The sequence below is a fragment of the Macaca mulatta genome, chromosome 1, assembly GCF_049350105.2.
Source record: "Macaca mulatta isolate MMU2019108-1 chromosome 1, T2T-MMU8v2.0, whole genome shotgun sequence".
In the NCBI taxonomy this organism is placed as follows: domain Eukaryota; kingdom Metazoa; phylum Chordata; class Mammalia; order Primates; family Cercopithecidae; genus Macaca; species Macaca mulatta.
Window position 1 is genome coordinate 131,139,448 of NC_133406.1, and position 15,519 is coordinate 131,154,966.

Genomic DNA, 15,519 nt, shown 5'->3' on the forward strand with positions numbered 1-15,519 from the left:
ATGCTAGCCAGGATGGTCTCGATCTCCTGACCGCCTCGGCCTCTCAAAGTGGTGGGATTACACGCATGAGCCACCGTGCCCGGCCAACATATGTTTCAATATATAAATACTCAGGCACGATGGCACTACGAGGTATAATGATGATTTCAGATGCTGGTACCTATATGTAGAATTACTTTGAATGCAGACTGATTTGAGTGAGTATTGTCTACCTAAAACAAAGAAGCTGAGGCAAAATTAATGTAAATAGAGAGTTTATTTGGGCCAAACTTGAAGATTGCAACTCAGCAGCATAAAGTGGCCCAGAATACACTCTAAGATTAGCAGCAGGTACAAGTGGATTTTTAAAGGAAAAGAATGAGGACGGGGAGTGGGCTGACACAAAGTTGTCTTTAAGGAATTCTCATTGGTTTACAAAAATAACATTGATTAGTGATTGGCTAAACATTATCAAGCTATAGGCGTAGGATATAGTGTCTGGTGGGGCATAATTAGGCTAATTTATACCTAATACTTGTGAAATAGCAAGCAGTTTTAAGACATAAATACATAGCTCAAAAGGGGGCAAGTAGGATGTGATTGCCTCTCATTTTAATGCCTCTCAGGGCCTAATAATTTAACTCACATTCCTCAAATCAAAGTTCTTTTTTCAGTATTCACTATTCAAATTATTACAAGTGATGTTGCTTTTGGTGACGTTATTTCTTGAAATGGTACACAACTCTTAATGAATTCCAAACAAAACAAAATTACTATTCAATTTTGGGGCAATAACATTCCTAGAAAATTCAACGTACATTAAAAGTGTGGGAAAATGCTTTGTGTTTATTAACAAAGATAGGTTCAAGCCTCACATAACTACTTTTCACTCACCAAATGTTCAGCAGGACATTCAGAAATCGTGTGTATTGCGGGATTTTCTTTATGTAGCATCATCTGTTACACTGTAGGACACATATTTTATATCCCTAGCTCTGGCCTTCCAATGCCTGTGGTTTTCCCAACCATTGTTCCGACCAAAAGCCTTCCCCAATGGACACGGTGGCTTACACTTGTAATCCCAGCACTTTGGGAGGCTGAGGGGGGCAGATCGCTTGAGGCCAAGAGTTTCAGACCAGCCTGGACCATGTGGCGAAACACCATCTCTACTAAAAATACAAAAACTAGCTGGGCATTGGTGGTGTGCGCCTGTAATCCCAGCTACTTGGAGGCTGAGGTGGGAGGATGGCTTGAGCCCAGCAGGTCTAAGCTGCAGTGAACCCGGATTGTGCCACTTCACTCCCTCCTGGGGGACAGTGAGGCTGCGTCTCAAAAAAAAAAAAAAAAAAAAAAAAGGCCGGGCATGGTGGTGCACGCCTGTAATCCCAGCTACTCGGGAGGCTGAGGCAGGAGAATCGCTTGAACGCGGGAGGCGGAGGTTGCAGTGGGCCGGGATCGCGCCACCGCACACTCCAGTCTGGGCGACGAAGTGAGACTTGGTCTCAAAAAAAAAAAAACCTTCACAAAATTTTAAATGCTTAGTCTTGGGACACCATCTCTTGGAAATTTGTGGTGAAGCACAGTATCCCCAATAATTAACACAGTGCTTAGAAACGGTGGAACCACAAATCTTTAAAATGATTTAAAAGCATTTGTGTCAGATAAAGCACCGCTGGCTAGCCCTCCTACGATCCATAGCTTCGCAGTCCCCAAACAGGAAGCCGTGATTCAATACACAGTAGCAAATTTAGGGGTGACACGCCACCTAGCCCGTGATTTCCTTTTCTTTGTTAGTTTTCAATTCCTTCAGTATTACAGGGAGGAGCTCCGGCCTCCTCCGCTAAAGACTGTCGCATTTCCGCCGCTAGGCCGGAAAGCACCACCGTCCTCCAGCAGGCCTCAATCAGCTAGGCCCAGCTCCAGCCCCGCCCGCCACCGGAAGTGAGGCGGCGGAAGTAGCGTAACCCGCTGGGAACCAGCCGGCGGGGCGCTGTGGGTTGGCGGGCCAGTGGGATGGCAGATGAGGAAGAAGACCCCACCGTGAGTGACCGTCTGTGTCCAGAACCTCTCTTTTCTTCACTCCTTCGGGCTCAGTAGCGGAGGCAGAGTTCAGGATCGGATCTGCTTGCCTTAGTCAATTCAGCCGACAGAATTCGGGGACTTCACTCCCTAAGGATTGATCATTTTAGAAAGTGGGGAAGGACATGAAGGAAGAGTAGGTTTTGTGACCCCTTTCCCCTTGATTTTGGTCTGTATTTGCCAGACACTGAAACACGTACAGAATCATCAGAGGTCAAAACTAACATCTATTAGCGCTCACTATGAACCAACAGTTAAATTGTTAACAAAACTGTACTTACTGGGAAAAGAATGCATTGAAAGTCAGACAGCCTGGATTTCAAAATCTCCATTCTCTCTAAGCAAGTTATTTAACTTTGAACATCAGTTTTCTTGTTACAAAATAGGGTTACGGGCTTACCTAAGGAACGTTTTTAGCACCGTATATGCAAATGCTTAGTAAATATTAGTTTTGCTTACTACAAAGTCTACAAAGGTAGACTTTGATTCAGTATCAACTGTTTAACAGTAACAGTAGCAATAGGCCACCTTAGTTGTTTAAAAATAAAACCTATGGTCATTAGAACTCTTACACGTAGAAGCAGTAGGAGTATTTGTTAGGAACATTGTAGAAGCCATTTTTGGATGAGTTGGAAGTTGGACTAGATACATAGGCTCCTTCAGTGCTAAGTTTTCCTGTTTGCTTTTTTTTTTTCTGTTTCCTTTAGGCTTTGTTGCCTGTTAAAAATGAAAAAAAAATTGTTATTATTAAAATATCAAATGCAAGGCAATTATTTGACATTTCTATATATACATTTTTTAGTTTGAGGAAGAAAATGAAGAAATTGGAGGAGGTGCAGAAGGTGGACAGGGTAAAAGAAAGAGGCTTTTTTCTAAAGAATGTAAGTAGTATTTGACAATGATTTTGTTATAGATGATGAAAACTTTTGGACATGTCCTTTCAAAGTACATTTATTGCTTTGAATGTTTCCCTGTAGTGACAATATTCTCAGACTAGCCTATCAAATTCTGTTTAGCTTTTGAATCAGATAGTACCAATCCTAACCCCAATTATATGTGTGTGTATGTGTGTGTATAAATTGCTTTTTAGGTGAGCAAATGTGGTTCGTGTTTTAATTTAGGGCAGAAGAACATACCTCCATTAGTTTTCCTCTTGCCTTTGCAGCAGTAGAAAGAGAGGCTTCTTTGACTGTAAGCCACAGATACTAATGGATCCTGCACCAGGTGTTGAGGGAGAGTAGCAAGTGAGTTGGGGCTTGGGCTTTGGACTAAGGCCATGAACAAAGTAAGAAGGTGGTGAACAGCTGGGTGCAGTGGCTCATGCCTGTAATCCTAGCACTTTGGGAGGCTGAGGCAGGTGAATCACTGGAGGTCAGGAGTTCGAGACCAGCCTGGCCAACATGATGAAAGCGCGTCTCTACTAAAAATACAAAAATTAGCCAGACGTGCTCGCTTGAACCCAGGAGGGAGAAGTTGCAGTGAGCCAAGATTATGCCACTGCACTCTAGCCTGCGTGACACAGCAATACTCTGTCTCAAAAAGAAGGTCGTGAATAGTGTAAGGCATTATACTGGAGGCTAGATGGAGTGGCTCACGCCTGTAATCCCAGCACTTTGGGAGGTCAAGATAAGCAGATCGCTTGAGCCCAGGAGGTCGACCAGCCTGGGCGACATAGTGAAACCCTCTCTCTACAAAAAACAAAAATTATCAGGGCATGGTGGCACGCTCCTGTAGTTCCACCTGCTCTGGAGGCTGAGGTGAGAGGATGGCTAGAGCCCAGGAGGTGGAGGTTGCAGTGAACCCAGATTGCGCCACTGCACTCCAGCCTTGGTGACGGAACAGACCCTGTGTCCAAATTAGATAAATAAACAAAATAAGCAATGACATGGGGATTATAATGTATTGATTCTCCATCCTACCCCCTCAGTAGATGGTTTTGACCCTTTTTGGCAACACGAGGAAGGGAGAGCTGCTGCTACTACTGATGGTACAGGCCAATCCCTGGAACACAGCATGAGAATGTGCTCTCCATCTCCAGTCCTGGGTCCTTTATGTAAAGTTATATCTAAGTATTGAGAGATGAGGCAACACAGATTTATCATATGGTTTATTTAGGCTGGGTTATATCTGAGCAGTTCCCAAATGTCCTTCAAACTGCAGGATCAGTATATCTTTTTTTTTTTTTTTTCCTTGAGAGACAGTCTCACTGTCACCAGGCTGGAGTGCAATGGCATGATCTTGGCTCACTGCAACCTCTGCCTCCTGGGCTCAAGTGATTCTCCTGACTCAGCCTCCCGAGTAGCTGGGACTACAGGCACGTGCCACCACGCCCAGCTTATTTTGGTATTGTTAGTAGAGACGGGATTTCACCGTGTTGGCCAGGAAGGTCTCGATCTCTTGACCTCATGATCTGCCATCTCAGCCTCCCAAAGTGCTGGGATTATAAGCATAAGCCACCATACCCAGCTTCAGGGTCAGTATATCTTTTTTTAAGAAAAATTGTTTTCTTAATTTTTATTTATTTTCTTAGAGACAGGGTCTCACTCTTCTATCACTGGGTCGAAAGTACAGTGGCATGATCACAGCTCACTGCAACCTTGAACTCCTGGGCTTAAGTGATCCTCCCACCTCAGCCTCCTGAATAGCTGGGACTATAGGTGCATGCCACCATGCTCAGTTAATTTTTTTTTTTTTTTTTTTTTTTTTTCTCCCTGAGATAGAGCCTTGCTCTGTCGCCCAGGCTTGAGTGCAGTGGCGTGATCTCGTCTTACGGCAACCTCCACCTCCTGTGTTTAAGCAATTCTCCTGCCTCAGCCTCCTGAGTAGCTGGGATTGCAGGCATGTGCCACCGTGCCCCGGCTATTTTTTTGTATTTTTACAAAATACAAAACGGGTTTCACCATGTTAGCCAGGCTGGTCTCAAACTCCTGACCTCAGGTGATCCACCCAACTCGGCCTCCCAAAGTGCTGGGATTACAGGTGTGAGCCACCTTGCCCAGCCATACCCAGCTAATTTTTGTATTTTCAGTAGAGACTAGTTTCACCATGTTGGCCATGCTGGTCTCAAACTCCTACCCTCAAGTGATCTTCCTGCCTCAGCCTCCCAAACTGCTGGGATTACAGGCATGAGCCACTACTCCCAGCCAGATACTCTTATTTTTTAACCATCCAAATCTTTTTCCATATTTTGTTTCCTCACTAAAACTGACCATTTCTTATTTCATTTCTCTGATGTTCCTTATACCACTACGTGGTTTTACTTATTATATCAGCATAAGAATGGGATCCTTGTACCAGAACCTCCCAGAGTGATGTTCAGTTGGTTGTTAGCAAAGACCTTTGTTCCAGTGGGATTAGTCTGTGATGACAGGAATTTGGAATCTTCAGGCTTCTCCTTATCTTACCTGAATATTCACAGAGGTTACTGATGAAAGATCTGTTCTCCTGAACCTTAAAAAAAAAAAGTTTGCGGGGGACTGGATACAGTGACTCATGCCTGTAATCCCAGCACTTTGGGAGGCCAAGGTGGGAGGATCACTTGAGGTCAGGAGTTCTAGACCAGCCTGGCCAACATGGCAAAACCCCGTCTCTGATAAAAATACAAAAATTAGCTGGGCGTGGTGATGTGTGCCTATAATTCCGCTACTCGAGGGCTGGACACAGTAGCTCATGCTTGTAATCCGAGCACTTTGGGAGGCTGAGGTGGGCGGATCATGAGGTCAGGATATCGAGACCATCCTAGCTAACACGGTGAAACCCCGTCTCTACTAAAAATACAAAAAATTACAAAACAAAACAAAACAAAACAAAAAAAAAAAGGCCGGGCGCGGTGGCTCAAGCCTGTAATCCCAGCACTTTGGGAGGCCGAGACGGGCGGATCACGAGGTCAGGAGATCGAGACCATCCTGGCTAACACGGTGAAACCCCGTCTCTAATAAAAAATACAAAAAAAAAACTAGCCGGGCGAGGTGGCGGGTGCCTGTAGTCCCAGCTACTCGGGAGGCTGAGGCAGGAGAATGGCGTGAACCCGGGAGGCGGAGCTTGCAGTGAGCCGAGATCTGGCCATTGCACTCCAGCCTGGGTGACACAGCAAGACTCCGTCTCAAAAAAAAAAAAAAAATTAGCTGGACGTGGTGACACATGCCTGTAGCCCCACCTACTTGGGAGGCTGAGGCAGGAGAATCGCTTGAATCTGGGAGGCGGAGGTTGCAGTGAGCCAAGATGACACCACTGTGCTCCAGCCTGGGTGACAGAGCAAGACTGCCTCTCCAAAAAAAAAAATTCCAGCTGCTTGGGAGGCTGAGGCCGGAGAGTCACTGGAACCTGGGAGGCAGAGGTTGCAATAGGCCTATAGAATTTCAAAGCATTGTCTGGCATTTGTTTATGCCTTTATAGTCCCTTTAACCAAATACAGTTTACATACTTCCCATATAATAAGTTTCCCTTTTCCAGTGAAATATATTTTCTGTCTGGTGAATTCTGCCCATCAAAATGTTAGTGACAAAATATCTTCCTCAAAATATTTAAACAAAAACAGTAAACTTACAATGGAGAATTCTGGAAGACACCATGTTAACCAAGTGATCAAAACATCACTAATAATATACAGTATATTGACATGTACCCCTGATATGATGCATTAAGAGGACACATCACCTTGGTATTCTTCCTGGTAATGTCTAACTTCAATCTAATGAGGAAACATCAAAGAAACCCAAATTCAGGGGTAGTCTACAAGATAACTGACCAATATTCTTCAAAAGTGTCAAGGTTTTTTGTAAACAGTGGTTTCATTAAAAAAAAAAAAAGGTGTCAAGGTTTTGAAAGATGAAAAAGTCGAGGAACTGTCAGAGAATAGAGGGAACTAAGGAGAAATGACAACTAAATGGTATGGGAACCTGAAACAAAAAGGACATTGGTGGAAAAACTCGTAAAATCTGAATAAAGTCTGTACTTGTACCGATGTTAATTTCTTAGCTTTGATGACTCCCTATGGTTGTATAACATGTTAACATAAGGGGAAGCTGAATATAGGGCATATGGGAACTGTGTAATATTTTTGCAACTCAGCTGTAAATCTAAAATTATCTTTTTTAAAAAAAAGGCAAAAAAAAAAGCACAGAATCCAAAAAACTATTGGCTCCTGTGTTTGTTTTTTTCCTCCTGTTTCTGGACCTAAAGACTCTTGCCAGTGTAAACCCTAGGGACATGTCTATCTCAGGCTGGTTTCCAAGTCACCCTTTTCTTCTGTAGGCCTGGCCTACTTTCTTCTCTTTGTACTTCTACTAGTTTTTACTTCTTCTAAATAGAGGAATTATTCTTAATTTACTCATTTCTTCCTTTAGAAGTATTCTACAAGTATCTTTTTGTAATTTTTATTTTTTTTTCTTGAGACAGAGTCTCCCTCTGTTGCCCAGGCTGGAGTGCAGTGGCGTGATCTCGGCTTACTGCAAGCTCTGCCTCCTGGGTTCACGCCATTCTCCTGCCTCAGCCTCCCGAGTAGCTGGGACTACAGGCACCCGCCACCACGCCAGGCTAATTTTTTGTATTTTTAGTAGAGACGGGGTTTCACCGTGTTAGCCAGGATGGTCTCCATCTCCTGACCTCATGATCCGCCCACCTCCGCTTCCCAAAGTGCTGGGATTATAGGCGTGAGCTACTGAGCCGAGCCGTACCTTTTTTTAAAAAAATAAAACTTAGATACAATAAATTGTGTAAGTCTTAAGTGAACAGCTTGCTGAATTTTATGTATACTATACAGTCAGCCCTCTATATCCATGGGTTCTGCATCCATGGATTCAACCAACCTCAGATGGAAAATATTCAGGAAAAAAAACCTGTGTCTCTATTGAACATGTACAGACTTTTTTTCCTGGTCATTATTCCCTAAACAATATAATATAGCAACTATTTACATAGCATTTACATTGTATTAGGTATTGTAAGTAACCTAGAGATGACTTAAAATATAGATAGGATGTGTTTAGGTTATATGCAAACACTATGCCATTTTATATCTGGGATTTGAGCATCTGAAGATTTTGGTGTCCACGGGAGGTCCTGGAATCAAGCTCCCAAGGATACTAAGGGGCAACTGTATACACGTGCACACACACACACACTCACATACTTGTAACCACTACTAAGATCAAGATAATAAAAGACTTGCAGCATTTGACAGAGTTTCTTACCATTTACATATACGCCTTTGAGAATCTGATGAAAGTTATAATTATTCCCAGAAAAATGCCCATGTACAGATAATGTATAAAATTTTTCTGTATGATTTTAGGGTGGTCTCAAGGACTTTTTTTTTTTTTTTTTTTTTGAGACGGAGTCTTCCTCTGTCGCCCATTGGAATGCATTGGCGTGATCTTGGCTCACTGCAACCTCTGCCCCCTGGGTTCAAGCGATTCTCCTGCCTCAGCCTCCCTAGTAGCTGGGATTACAGGCTAGCGCCACCACGCCCCCCTAATTTTTGTATATTTAGTAGAGATGGGGTTTCACCATGTTGTTTATTTATTTATTTATTTTTTTGAGACAGAGTCTTGCTCTGTCGCCCAGGCTGGGGTGCAGTGGCCGGATCTCAGCTCACTGCAAGCTCCGCCTCCCGGGTTTAGACCATTCTCCTGCCTCAGCCTCCCGAGTAGCTGGGACTACAGGCGCCCGCCACCTCGCCCGGCTAGTTTTTTGTATTTTTTAGTAGAGACGGGGTTTCACCGTGTTAGCCAGGATGGTCTCGATCTCCTGACCTCGTGATCCGCCCGTCTCGGCCTCCCAAAGTGCTGGGATTACAGGCTTGAGCCACTGCGCCCGGCCTTCATGTTGTTTAGGCTGATCTCAAACACCCGACCTCAGGTGATCTGCCCACTTGGGCCTCCAGAAGTGCAGGGATTATAGGCGTGAACCACAGCGCTGGCTTGTCTCTGGACTGGGAGTTTATAGGTGATAGGATAAGAACCTATGTGGATCTCAGCTGACTATGGTGGCTCACACCTGTAATCCCAGCACTTTGGGAGGCCAAGGCAGGAGGATTGCTTGAGTCCAGGAGTTCGATACCAGCCTGGGCAACAAGGTGGGACCCTGTCTCTACGAGAAAACAAAAATAAATAAATTTTTAGAAACCAGTTCAAAACCAGCCTGGGCAACATAGCGAGACCCCTGTCTCTAGAAAAAATTTAAAATGGCTGGGTGTGGTGGCTTATGCCTGTAATCCCAATAATTTGGGAGGCCAAGGCAGGCAGATCACTTGAGGCCAGGAATTCAGGACTATCCTGGGTAATGTGGCAAAACCCTGACTCTACTAAAAAATACAAAAAAATTAGTGGGTGTGGTATCGCATGCCTGTAATCCCAGCTACTTGGAGGCTGAAGCTCGAGAAACTCTTGAACCTGGGAGGTGGAGGTTGCAGTGAGCTGAGATCATGCCATTGCACTCTATCCTGGGTGACACAGTGAGACTTCCATCTCAAAAAAACCCCACAAATTAGCACAGGCATGGTGGCATGTGCCTGTAGTCCCAGCTGCTCACATGAGCCAGGGAGGTTGAGGCTGCAGCAAGCTGTGACTGCAACACCACTCCAGCCTGGGCGACAGAGCCAAGACTGGCTCAAAAAAAGGGGAGCAAAAAAAAGAATTCATATGGATCCTGTCTGTCCTAAACTACAAGTACCAACAAGTGCGATGCTGTTGTGGGTATGAGGAAAGACCTGAACCAGATCAGCTGGGTTCAAACTCAGGTTCCATCTCTTACTAGCTTTGTGACCTTGGGTAAATCAGTTACTGCAGTGCTTTAATTTTCTCATCTATAGAATGGGGATAATCAATAGTATCTACCTCAAAGGATCATTGTGAGGATTAAATGAGTTATATATGTAAAGACTTATGAGAGTACCTGGCATATAATAAGGACTATATACGGTTTATCTTTTGCAGTTTTTTTTTCTGTATATTAGACTTCTCTCTCTATTATTATTATTATTATTATTATTATTATTATTATTATTTTTGAGACACAGTCTCTGTCACCCAGGCTGGAGTGCAGTGGCGCGATCTCAGCTCACTGCAACCTCTGCCTCCTGGATTCAAGCGATTCTCATGCCTCAGCCTCCCGAGTAGCTGAGATTATAAGCATTTGCCAACACCCCCAGCTGACTTTTGTGTTTTGTTTTTAGTAGAGACGGGGCTTCACCTTGTTGGCCAGGCTGATCTCAAACTTCTGGCCTCAAGTGATCTGCCTTAGCCTCCCGAAGTGCTGGAATTACAGGCGTGAGCCACCATCCCGGCCATCGCCCAGCTAATTTTTGTGGGTTTTTTTTTGTAGAGCCAGGGTTTCGCCATGTTGCCCAGGCTTGTCTCAAACTCCTGAGCTCAAGCAGTCTAGTTGCCTGGGCCTCCCAAAGTGCTGGATTACAGGTGTGGGCCACTGCACCCGACCTAGACTTACCTTTTTCATTTCCTATGGTTTCCTCCGATGAAGCCTGAAAGGGCTTTGCCAGCAGTTGTGTTGATCTAGGAAATGTCAAAATTCCTTGTAGTAAGCCCTCTGCTTTCTAATTTTGATTACCCTGTTGCTTCCTGTAAGAAAGTATTTGGGGCCAGGCGCAGTGGCTCACGCCTGTAATCCCAGCACTTTGGGAGGCCAAGGCAGGTGGATGACGAGGTCAGGAGATCAAGAGCATCCTGGCTAACATGGTGAAACCCCGTCTCTACTAAAAATACAAAAAATTAGCCGGGCGTGGTGGTGGGCCCCTGTAGTTCCAGCTACTCAGGAGGCTGAGGCAGGAGAATGGCGTGAACCTGGTAGGCGGAGCTTGCAGTGAGCCGAGATGGTGCCACTGCACTCCAGCCTGGGCGACAGAGGGAGACTCTGTCTCAAAAAAAAAAAAAAAACCTATTTGGAGAACTTTCTCTCATGTCTTTTCCCCTATGGTAATATCAGTAAAGAGTCTGCCTTTTTTCCAATGCCCCTCTGCCATGCCCACACACAAAAACTGCCTCCAAAAAAGGCCAAGCTGTTGCTATCTGTCCTGTCCCCTGCCGGAGTTTCCTACTTAAAGGTGTTCTGCTGGGTCAGGGACTGGTAAGTAGATGATAGAGATTAGGAAAACACTGTTTACCTTAGGGTTCAGTAGCTCGGAGGAAGGAAGAGTTTGGTTGGAGGCTACATGGGAACAACTGGTCATCAGACTGTCCTTAAACCTTTTACACCAGAATCCATACTTGGAGATAACAAATACAATGTAAATATGTTTTTATACCAATATTATCTATAACTTGGTTCACTTCTAGTTTATTTTTTTAAAGCATTAAATTGTTAAATCTGTAAAAGTAAAGAAAAGTGATTGTTCTTTTACAGTGCGATGTATGATGTATGGCTTTGGGGATGACCAGAATCCTTACACTGAGTCAGTGGATATTCTTGAAGATCTTGTCATAGAGTTTATCACTGAAATGGTAAGATTCTTTCCTAACTGGTCTTACTTAATTGAAGAATAGATTTGAAATATTAAACTTTAGGTAAGACTAGAACTTATGTCATCCCTTTGAAATAAGCTATCCATTTGAGTGCTTGTTTGCAGAAGTTATTGGTTACTGTTTATCATTAAGGATGGAGGTTATACATACATATTCTATCCCCACTTCTTCCTTTTATTTTTTGAGACAGAGTTTCATTCTTGTTGCCCAGGCTGGAGTGCAATGGCGTGATCTCGGCTCACCGCAACCTCCACCTGCCAGGTTCAAGGGATTCTCCTGCCTCAGCCTCTGAGGAGCTGGGATTACAGGCATGTGCCACCACGCCTGGATAATTTTGTATTTTTAATAGAGACAGGGTTTCTCTTCATTGGTGAGACTGGTCTCGAGCTCCCGACCTCAGGTGATCTGCCAGCCCTGGCCTCCCAAAGTGCTGGGATTATAAGCGTGAGCCACCGCACCTAGCCTCTTCCATTTTTTATAAGAACATAATTATAAAATCCTTGAATAAAATAAAAATATTACCCATAATGCCATTATCCAACATAGGTTTATTTTTTTCTCCTCCTTTTCCAGTATTTAAATATATACGTTTGTGTGTGTGTGTGTGTGTGACAGGATCTCACTCTGTTGCCCCAGCTGGAGTTCAGTGGCATGATCATTGTGCACTGCAGCTGAGACCTTCCGGACTCAAGTGGTCTTCCCACTTCAGCCTCTCAAATACCTGGGACTACAGGCATATGCCACCATGCTCTGCTTTTTTTTTTTTTTTAATTTTTTTTTAGTTTTTTTTTTTTGAGACAGAGTGTCACTCTGTCGCCCAGGCTGGAGTGCAGTGGCACGATCTCCGCTCACTGCAAGCCCCGCCTCCTGGGTTCAAGCCATCTCCTGCCTCACCCTCCCAAGTAGCTGGGACTACAGGCGCCTGCCACCACGCCGGGCTAATTTTTTGTGTTTTTAGTAGAGATGGGGTTTCACCATGTTAGCCAGGATAGTCTTGATCTCCTGACCTCTTGATCTGCTTGCCTTGGCATCCCAAAGTGCTGGGATTACAGGCGTGAGCCACTGCGCCTGGCAAGCTCTGTTAATTTTTAAATTTTTTGTAGAGACGGGGTCTCACTATGTTGCCCAGGTTGGTCTTGAACTCCTGGGTTTAAGCGATCTAACCCCTCAGCCTCACAAAGTTCTGGGATTACCAGTGTGAGCCACTATGTCCGGGTCAATGCCATATTATTAAGTATTTAGCTTCTATTTTTTAGTCATTAGAAATAATGCTATGATAGGTCTTCAATTTTGCACAGGTGAGTATATAATGACAGGGGATGAGATTTATTTGATTTTTAGAAAATCCACCAATATTTATTGGGTGTTAAGATGGAGGAGGACACAAAGCATAAATGAAATGGGTGAGTACACAAAATGATAAAATTATTTTATACAAATGAAGACAAAATCTACATATATCAAAAAACAGAAAAGGAACAATAAAGTTGACATTTTAATGTCCTTAAGCTATTTTTTTGGCTGGGCATGGTGGCTCACACCTGTAATCCCAGGACTTTGGGAGGCCGAGGCAGGTGGATCGCCTGAGTTCAGGAGTTCAAGACAAGCGTGGCTAACACAGTGAAACCCCGTATCTACTGAAAATATGAAAAAAAGTAGCCGGGCGTGGTGGCGGGCGCCTGTAGTTCCAGCTACTCAGGAGGCTGAGGCAGGAGAATGGCGTGAACCTGGGAGGCGGAGCGTGTAGTGAGCAGAGATCATGCCACTGCACTCCAGCCTAGGCGACAGAGTGAGACTCCGTCTCAAAAAAAAAGATATTTTTTTAAAGTGCCTGTGAAACATAAAGGGGAACATTGCTAATAACCCACTAGAAAATGGACAGAGGACATAAGTAGAAAGATAATTCACAAATGAATAGCCATGATATAGCCATAATAATGAGAGAAAATCTTCGACCTCACTTGCAATTAATAAATGCAAATTAAAACAGTAAAATAATAGATTATAAAAAATTAAATATAATATGTTTCTTTGTAATAGACTCACAAGGCAATGTCGATTGGAAGACAAGGTCGAGTACAAGTTGAAGATATTGTCTTCTTGATTCGAAAGGACCCAAGGAAGTTTGCCAGGGTTAAAGACTTGCTTACTATGAATGAAGAATTGAAACGAGCTAGAAAAGCATTTGATGAAGCAAACTATGGATCTTGACACTTTTTGTAGTTTCTGAAAATTACCATCTGGGGAAATCATATATAATAATTGTATATTTTCTAAAGTAAGGTTCTGATATCTAGCCATGTAAATGAAAGATAAAGTTTTCAGCCTTTATTTTTATGCCTTTGATTTTAGAGTGATAATGGTGTATTTAATTGCCTGCCTTTGTATTACCATACTTGAATTACTTACTGGGGTTTAATGACCACACATAAGTCAACGTATCTTGCAAGCCATGCCGTTCCTTCTGACTTTTGACTATCTAAAGGATAAAGTAGTATTTATCTGTTAGGTATGTTTATGCCCTTGTAAGCTATACTGTAGCTTTTTTTTTTTTTTTTTGAAAAAGTCTCGCTCTGTCACCAGGCTGGAGGGCAGTGGCACGATCTCAGCTCACTGTAAGCTCCGCCTCCCAGGTTCAAGTGATTCTTCTTCTTCAGCCTCCTGAGTAGCTGGAACTACAGGTGCCCACCACCACGCCTGGCTAATTTTTTGTATTTTTAGTAGAGGCGGGGTTTCACCATGTTAGCGAGGATGGTTTCAATCTCTTGACCTCGTGATCCACCTGCCTCGGCCTCCCAAAGTGCTGGGATTACAGGTGTGAGCCACCATGCCTGGCCTACTGTAGCTATTTAATATGTGAAATCTAAATGGCATTTTTGACTCAACAGCTCAGACTTGTACTTCATGTATTCAGAAGTTTTTAGACAGCAACTAGTTTATTGTCTAGTTTATTATTAAAGACATGAACTAGGCCAGGTGTGGTGGCTCACGCCTGTAATCCCAGCACTTTGGGAGACTGAGGCAGGCAGATCACTTGAGGCCAGGAGTTCGAGACCAGCCTGGCCAACATGGCAAAACCTTGCCTCTACTAAAAATTTAAAAATTAGCCAGGCATGGAGGCATGTGCGTGTAATCCCAGCTACTCGGGAGGCTGAGGCAGAAGAACTGCTTTGAACCCAGGAGGCAGACATTGCAGTGAGCTGAGATGGTGCCACTGCACTCCAACCTGAGCAAGAGAGTGTGACTCTGTCTCAAAATAACAAATACAGATAATGAACTGGTTTGCATTTCTGTTAAAGAGATGATAGAAGAAAATATAGTTTTTTGTGAGAATGTTTGTATCTCTAAAAAGATAATCTGTTTTAATTTTCTTCAGATAACAAGTTATTTTAAGAAATCAAGTTTCACATGAATAATGCTGTGTTGGAAGGCTTTTTGATTTAAAATCTTTTCAGATTTATAACATCCTGTTAAGTTTTAGGAGAACCCGTTTTCCCAGATCAGATTCGAGCTTCTAAAAATAAATGCTTTCAGTAGCAGGAATGGCATTGCTTAAAAAGCTCATGGCAGGATAAGCATTTGGGTTAGTGTTTTATTAACATATTTGTAAGTACTTGTTCATTGTGGAAATGTGTCCTTGAGTAAAACCATATGTGGCTATGGAAACCATGTTTGTAGTTTTGGATACACGGGTATTGTGTGTATTTAGTCTATTGTATTAAATTATTATTGCCCTTAGCTTAACGTAAGGATTACAATTGGATTTAAGTAGATCACTGAATGTTATTGTTTATGAAACTTAACTTTTTGTGTGCCACTTATAAACATGATCTATAATTCAGTGCTTGGGAAAATTTTACTTTCTTAATCTACTGATACAGGAATAAAATATGAACAGTTAAACAGGTTGATCCTTGAATCTGACTGATTTATGACTTTTTTTCCTCCCAGAATATTATGCCCATTACTGGTAATTGATAATTCT

General features: G+C 43.2%; 1 protein-coding gene across 2 annotated transcripts; it reads left to right on the plus strand.

Moving 5' to 3' along the window:
* The first annotated feature begins 1,930 nt into the window (after window positions 1–1,930).
* On the plus strand, window positions 1,931–15,453 carry LOC144329349 (transcription initiation factor TFIID subunit 13). Of its 2 annotated transcripts, XR_013400138.1 has the most exons (5): window positions 1,931–2,019; window positions 2,861–2,939; window positions 11,416–11,513; window positions 13,575–14,215; window positions 14,350–14,798. XR_013400138.1 is itself a non-coding variant. In XM_015146638.3 (4 exons), the coding sequence occupies exons 1-4, from the start codon at window positions 1,993–1,995 to the stop codon at window positions 13,743–13,745; spliced, it is 375 nt and encodes a 124-aa protein (XP_015002124.1). In that variant the 5' UTR covers window positions 1,931–1,992; the 3' UTR covers window positions 13,746–15,453. The 2 variants fall into 2 exon arrangements, 1 of the variants encoding a protein (XP_015002124.1); XM_015146638.3 differs by having other exon boundaries at window positions 13,575–15,453.
* Window positions 15,454–15,519: the final 66 nt, after the last annotated feature.

Coding starts and splice junctions, on each gene's coding strand:
- LOC144329349 (XM_015146638.3), top strand. CDS start 1,993: ATGGCAGATGAGGAAGAAGACCCCACC. Junction 2,020..2,860: donor ATGAGGAAGAAGACCCCACC/GTGAGTGACCGT, acceptor TACATTTTTTAG/TTTGAGGAAGAAAATGAAGA. Junction 11,514..13,574: donor TAGAGTTTATCACTGAAATG/GTAAGATTCTTT, acceptor TCTTTGTAATAG/ACTCACAAGGCAATGTCGAT.